Source organism: Lemur catta, chromosome 1, assembly GCF_020740605.2.
Source record: "Lemur catta isolate mLemCat1 chromosome 1, mLemCat1.pri, whole genome shotgun sequence".
Taxonomy (NCBI): Eukaryota; Metazoa; Chordata; class Mammalia; order Primates; family Lemuridae; genus Lemur; species Lemur catta.
This window is the reverse complement of record NC_059128.1, coordinates 281,017,615-281,024,899: the sequence shown is the minus strand read 5'-3', so window position 1 is coordinate 281,024,899 and position 7,285 is coordinate 281,017,615. Positions and strand designations below refer to the sequence as shown.

At 50.1% G+C, this 7,285-nt stretch overlaps 1 protein-coding gene across 1 annotated transcript in view; it reads right to left on the bottom strand.

Moving 5' to 3' along the window:
* Positions 1–3,776: 3,776 nt before the first annotated feature.
* PCP4 (Purkinje cell protein 4) overlaps positions 3,777–7,285 on the bottom strand; it is a 56,289-nt gene continuing 52,780 nt past the window's right edge. Inside the window, exon 3 of the mRNA XM_045558318.1 lies at positions 3,777–4,183. Within this exon, the coding sequence (XP_045414274.1) occupies positions 4,056–4,183 (128 nt within the window). The 3' untranslated portion in view covers positions 3,777–4,055. The remainder of the gene's footprint in view (positions 4,184–7,285) is intronic.

The following is a 7,285-nucleotide window of genomic DNA, read 5'->3' as shown; positions in this document are numbered from 1 at the left end:
AGGTTAATATTAATATTAATCTGTGCATTCAAAAGTACAATGAAAGGCCCCCAAAACTTAAGAAAATATAATCCTATGAATTTAAAAGCAATCAGTTCAAAATAGATAACCTATGCAAATGACCACCTCATGAAATGGTCTGTCATTATCACTGTTGCAACTGAAATAATGCCCAAGCCTCCCTCAATACACAGGGATGAATTATAAGGAAAAAAGACCAGAATAAAGGAAGAAATTAAAAGCAGTGGAAAAGAAGAGACAAAATTATTATTTCCAGATGATAAGACTGTCTACCTGGAAATCCAAAAAAATCTATGGAGAAATGATCGAGTATCATGTGGTTCAGTAAGGTGAACAGTTACAGAGTTAAATATGCAGAAATCAGCAGTTCTCTTAGATAACGGCAAAAACAACTAGAGAATGCTTTGGAAAAGGACTCTACTTAGAAGGACAACAAAAACTACGAAATACCTAGAAATAGAACAAAAAGAAATGTGAAAGAACTATATGAAGACAACTATAAAACTTTACTGAACATCACAAAATGCTACAAAGACAATATTATAAAGATGTCAATTCTTCCCCACTGTGCCCCAGTTTATTTTTAAATCTCATGTAATTCTGCCTGCCTCTGGCATTCTATTCTTTCCTTGGGTGTCTTGGATGCTCTATTCTTGGATGTCTGTGAGACCTAATAATTCTCTCTCTTTTTTTTTAGGAATCGTGAGTGGGTTTCTGTTCATTGCAACCAAATGACTAACTCAACCCAGGCTACCCCTGCGTCTCTCCTGGGCCCGTGTATCTTGGGACTCGATGCCTCTCCTGCGTCTCCCTCCAGCTCTCCCCAAACAAGCTGTTGCAGCTTCTTAAAAAGTTCTTTTGAAGCTTTTTTTGCAACTTCAACTTGTCACAATACCAGCCTTGGCTCCAACTCAACATCTCCCTCCTGTTCTGGATCAGTTCCCAGGACGATGAGCTCAGACTCATGAGAGAAAGACCCTGCCTGGTTGAGCCCACCCCTGGGGTCAGGTGCCCACCACTGGGCCAACCTCCTGCAGCCAAGAGAAGCAGAGTCTCGCAGCTTGGGGTGAATGAGGAAAAAGGGTGTTGGTAATGGAGGCCAGGAGGGACTCTCTTCACTGCACTGGTCTGTCAATAACAACAGCTTCCATTTATCAGACAGCTGCAATGCGCTAGGCACTCATGCATTTGACCTCATTTCAAACTTCTAACATTCCGCCAGTCACCTTGCCAAGCAGACTTTGTTATCACTTCAGTGTTAAGGAAACTGGCTACTTGAGGAAGGTCGCTGCTCTGTGGTCACTAGCCCAGCCTGTAGTCAAAGAGGAATCCAGTTCTGAGTCTCTAGTGCTTGGGGCCTTGCCTCCTGGGCACCCCAAGTTCAGGGAGCAGAGCCGCATCCCCCAGGTTGCAGCCTCCAAGACTGCCAACTGAGCGTGTCCTCCTCGAGGCTCCTGCCCAGACATGTCACCACTCCCAGCCCTTACTTACCCGGGAACTCCCCTCATCCTTCAGTGCCCTGCTGAGGGCGGCAGCGCCTGGGGGAGGTTCGAGGGACTCTCCACGCTGCTCTGCCGCAGCGCTCCGCTCTGCCCCTCCTTCCATTCCAGCCTCTGTGTGTCTCTGTCTCTCCCCACCAGCCCGCCAGCACCTCCACGAGGACTGTCCTGCTTTGTGCCACAGCACCAAGGCCACACACAGTCGGAGTTAATAAACGTGAGTAAAGTGAAATTGGATCGGTGATGCTCCTAATTGCTGACACCTGTGTCACATGCTGAGGACGTTCCTTCCCCCTCTCTGGGTGAGTGTGTGGCCCGCGGGAAGGAAGAGGCCCTCTAAGCCTGCAGCTGCAAGCACTTCTCACTCCCCTGGCTCTGCGAGGCCACAGACTCAACGTGCCGATCCCTATGTTGAGGGGGCACACAGGGGATCCCCCCTCGCTGTCAGCTCGAGTTCTAGACTCTCATGAGTCCACCTGGGAACTGAACAATGAAATTCATCCCTGTGGCTCAAAGTGAACTAGTTATACCCTTGTCCTGTGATTGGGACGAGAGAGGCATGTCACAATCATTGAGGGGCCGCTCCAAATTTCACAGCCTCCACCCCACTTTCACCCTTCGGCCCCCAACGGGCCACTGTCACTGTTGAAGACAGGAATGTTTCCAGTCCCTCAACCCTCTGCTTTGCAAGGGAGCATTCTTGTTATAAACCAGATTAGCTCCCAGAGGCCGGAGCAGGGCAAACCCTGGCCGACCAGTACTGGTACAGCAGTAGGGAGAGCCCCCCACTTGCTTTATGTGAAATAGAGGATGAGGGGACAATGGGGTATTTGGAGGACAAGGTGTGGAAGAATTAAAATGAACTATGTAAGTGTTTGTTTTGTTCCTGGTTTGCTTTACTTTGGTAGCTTCAGGGAACTCCAAACAAGGCTACATCACAGCCTATCTGATTTCATGGTATTTGTACCCACTGTCTCAGCAAGAATTTCCTGGAGTGTCCCCTCAATCTGTGGTCCTCTTTTCAGTATGGACGACACCACTGGGAGCCTCTGGGAGCCCTGTCTGCCCATCAGGGCCAGAGCGATCCTACTTAGCTCTCTGCCGACTGGAAATCAGTCAGAGGAACCCAGATGTTTCCCTGTTCCTAACAGCTGCAGAGAATCCCCTGGCAGGAGGGATTTCCTTACAATAGACAATGCGCACATTATCAGAGGGATTTTTTATAACAGTAAATCTCCAATATACCAATCTTTCTTCATCTGTGCCCTTGTGGAACAAATGGGACCCTGGCAAAGGAACAGTGTCACACCCACCCCAGTCACTGCCCCGCTCACGCCTCACTCCCACACCTCCCACCTGCACACCCAGGCACATGCGTGTGCACGTGCGCACAGTGGCGTCCCTTCCTCTTCCCCCGTAGTCTTCCTGCGGCACCTGATCCTGTGTTAAGGAGCTGGCACAGGGAAGAAGTGTGATGCCCCACGGTGTACATGGTGCTGCCACGGAGTATCTCGGGATGTCAAAGAGATGTGACTTCCATAACAGGTTCTCATGTGGCAGAGCTCAAACGAAAGCCACAACGTGACCCAGGGGCCAGGCGGGTGGCGTGGTCCTCTCCACGTGATGGACCTCTCCTCGCCCCCTGCAAAGCCACTGCAAGGTGTGCAGAGCTTTTCACCTTTGAGGTTTGCAGGGGAGGAGGTGGGGTGAGAGCTTCTCCAAATTGCAGGTTGCAGCAAGTGACCCAAAAAAGTAGCAAAGCACAGTGTGGGGCACAGAGGAGGTGGGGAGCCTGGAGAAGGAGCCCACCCTGGGAGCCGTACAGGTACAGGGGGCTGCAGGCAGGCAGCAGAATGGCCCTCAACAGGCTGGCGCGTCCCCTTTGGAGATGGGAAACGGTCCTGCTGAGCAAATCTGGGGACGCTTCAAACCTGGCCCTCCCCCATTCGTTCCCCTGCATCAGTCATAATTCCCCAGGAAAACTTCTGACTCTTCGGCTCCCCAGGATACAGGGTTCTGCTCCCATGATAAGAAGAAAGTGTACTGCCGTCAGCAGTCGGCACTGAGTACTCCCCAAATGAGACCGGCACGGCTGAGAATGGATCTCTCTCTCTCTCAGCACAAAAGCCCCTAACAGAAGGCTCCGTATCACATCTCTAACTCTTACGGAGAAAATAGACTTCTGGTTTGCAGTCCCCACTAACACTATGACTTCCCAGAATAATAGAAAGAAAGAGGCAAAGGCAGACACTTGAATCACTCATCGTAACTCCGTTTTATTACAACGTCAAGGAAAATAGTTGCAGGGGGAATGGTAATGGAGAGAAACACAGAGATTAAGCTACTCACAACTTCATCGTCTACACCTTCCTACCAGGGCATAAATATCACAGGTTTCTGTACATGCATTGTAGGTTTGCTGTGCGAGTGTGTATCGTGTGCGGATGACTTCTCTCTAGGGTGTTGTTCTCTTAATTTCTTGACAGATGATGGTTGAGTTTGGTGTCTTCGGAGGACTAGGAAGGGGCTCCCCCGCTAGGACTGAGACCCTGCCTTTTTCTTCTGGAATTTTCTGAACTGAGACTGAATGGCCACCGCCGCACGTTCTGTCTCTGGCGCATCCATGTCGATGTCAAATTCCTCTTGAACTTTCTTCTGCCCATCTGTAGCAAGAAACACACAAACACAAGGCAGTCACCGAGCTGAAAATCGGAGAGCAGACAGAGCACTGGGAAAGGGAAGCCGGGCGGTGCTCAGGGCCACCCCCGCCCAGGGCTTGGCTGCCACCCAGGACAAGAGCTCTGCTCCGCTGCAGAGTGAAACCCAGTGGAGCGTTTGGACAGAGCTCAGAAGCCACGGCCTTCCGCTGCCTGAACGCCACACCGGGGAGGGACCACGAAACTTAAGGACACAGTCTCAACACTTCATATATTTTCTGCGCATGATTTTCTGTTCCAAATGGCCACAGTCTACGTATAGTTGTCAAAATCTTAACTGTGCTGTTACTTTCTCCTGCTGTCTCATGTATGTAAAATTTAAATGTGCTGCAAGTATTGACCCTACGGTAGCTGATATTCACAACGGCTCAGAGCTAACAAACTAATGCGCTGGGTTTCTGTGTCCTTCTATCATCCGTGAGATTTGCTTACGGTAATCAGGTCTTCAGTTTCTATCATCGCCAAGACCGAAGACGCCGCCTGACCTTCACAGTCAGACTGAACTTTCACAAGTCTTACATTTTGTTCCTACGGGGTAGGCTTAGCGATTTGTTTGTTACGGCTGAAGGATTCAACTAGTTCACACTGGAATGATCGTTGAAGACGGGATGTCAGCCAGAGAGAAGTAACGGCTGGAGCTGGGTGTCCCTTTGTGCTGTGTACCTTACTGAGCACTGGCCAGTGTGCAGCCAAGTAGGAAAAACAAATACGTGAATAAAATGCTCCGATCGTAGAAGGGGAAAAGCTTTTAAAATCCTCCAGTCCGGTGAAGACCGAACATCAGAAAAATCAAAGGCATCCTTTTTCCTTTTCTTTCCTTTTTAAATACAGGCACTGGGGCCCCACCCCAGACTCAGGGCCCCTCCGTGCACAGCCCCAGTGGGAAGGGTGTTCCTGACAGCAAGATCGAGTTAGAGAAATCGGCATTCCTCGGGGGGGGGTGGCGCCCAGACAGCTACGCCTTATACAAAGGTTCTCAGGTGCAGCCAGAGTTGAGATCCAACTCCCTGTCTGCAGGTGAAGTGACAAATAAGCCCCTGGAGTTAGCTCAAGCCAGAACTGGGGACAGGAGCCACCTCTCCTGGGACCCAGGCCAAGAACCTTGCTGCCACCCTGGGCTTGCACCTGGCTCACAGGAGGCCGGCCATGCCAAGGGTTCATCCAGCTGGGAGACAGGAGAATCAGGGGCCTTTGGAGGCAGAAGAACAAGCCCTAGCCAGGGAGCAGGGAGTGGGCTCTTCCTGACTGTCACCAGGCAGCCTGGGTTCATCATTCAATCTAGATGTGGTCCATCCACTTCCTCTCCCAGTGACTTTGCACGGTAACGCTTGGGCACAAGCTCTAACGGTGGGAGTGGAAGAAGCCGGGGTTACTTGCAGTAAGGCAGCTGTTCTCTCTGCTTGCTCAGTCACCACTCCCTCTCTCCCTCCCTCCCTCTGACCTGCCTTAGATGATTGATAGGTCGATGATAGATAGGTACATAAATAGATGGAGTGGTGGTTACATAGACAGGTGAGAATCAGCACTTATTGCAGATGCACCTCATTGTGTGACATGTCCTTTGCAGATCCTTAAGCAAGCTCCTCTCACTTTTCCCAGAGACTAAGCAGGTTCCACCCGAGCCCTCCAATCACACGGTCACCTAGGAGGAGGGGACACTGGCTGTGCCTTCTCAAACCTTGTTGAGCTGATGGGACTGTGACCTAAATCAAAGAACTGTTTTCTTCCATCTGAGATTTGCTGCCAGTGTTTACACAAGCAGAGATTTTGAGGGCACCGATGTTCGGGTAATACTTGGGGGCATCCTTTTCAATCCGTGACAGCCCAGATGATATAGGGACAAGTGGAGCTATTTCCTCCTGTTCTTGGTAGCCATCCATGCTCTGGTCTCCTTGCAGGAGCTCTTTCTTCAGGGGGTACTAAGACATAAGAGAATTGGGAGGGGTAGGAGTTTCCTGTGGCTCAAGTGGATGCTTTACAAATGTCTAATTAGTATTATCACACATGAGCCTGGACCTGGGGGACAAGTGTAGTGCAGACCTGAAGTGCGAATGTCCCCACTGCTCGTGCTAATAGCAATAGACCGGTTAGTGCCAACAACACCTGCAGTTAGGTAGCACCTAAAGCACTAGAAATTGTCTTTTTTCATAAGGTGGTTTGCGGCCCCAAATCCTTTTACCCCCGGAGGAATCTTTGCATGGACTGTATAGCGATTGCAAAGGGGAAAAATTCACTCCGATTCGAACTAGGATGGGAGGTTTCTCTTTTACATTGAAAATGCTGCTGCAGCCTGAAGTTTCTGAAAGGCCTGATTCATCTTTTCCCTTTTGCAATAATGGAAGAAAACAGCAATATTTTTTTTTGAGAAATGATAAATGAAGGCACAGAAAATTATGTATATTCAGGGAATATATAATGAGAGTGAGGACGGGTCATAAAAATCAATTATATCTTAATATAATAATCATCTGTTAAACTAATCTCACCAAAAGTGATTTATGGATTCCTCTCTAGTTTGAAAAATATTACAGTGTTTAAGAAAGAAACCACTGATATTTAAGGAATGGCTACTTTCTGTTTACTTCTAGAACTCAGGTCTGCCGCTGTTTCAGGACTGACAAAGGGCTCCTCCCACCGAGCCAGCAGGGACGCGAGAGGCAGAGCAGGAGGGACAGCTAAGCAGACTGCATAGCACAGGGCTCAGTGAAAATGATCTAAAGGTGTGGAGATGGCTCGATGCGGCCCTGGGAGCCAGGGAAGGCCAGCGCTGAACACTCAGACTCAGCAGGTGTGCAGGGATGTGGGAGGAGAGTCTGGGGAGGGACTGCAGTCGGGCACTCGCCCCTAGAGCCACTCTTCAGAGCCTCAGAGCCTAGAAGGTTCACCGTGAATGACCCTAGGGACAGTGACAAGGGCCCAGGGTCCAGGTGGCCCCATCGCTCCAGGGAAGAGGTACGGGCCACCGGCAGTGCCAGGGGGCCTTTTCTGCTGCTGACTCCCAGAGGGAACCCTGGGCCTTGCCTGCAGGGGAGTCTGGAGGGTTCTAGG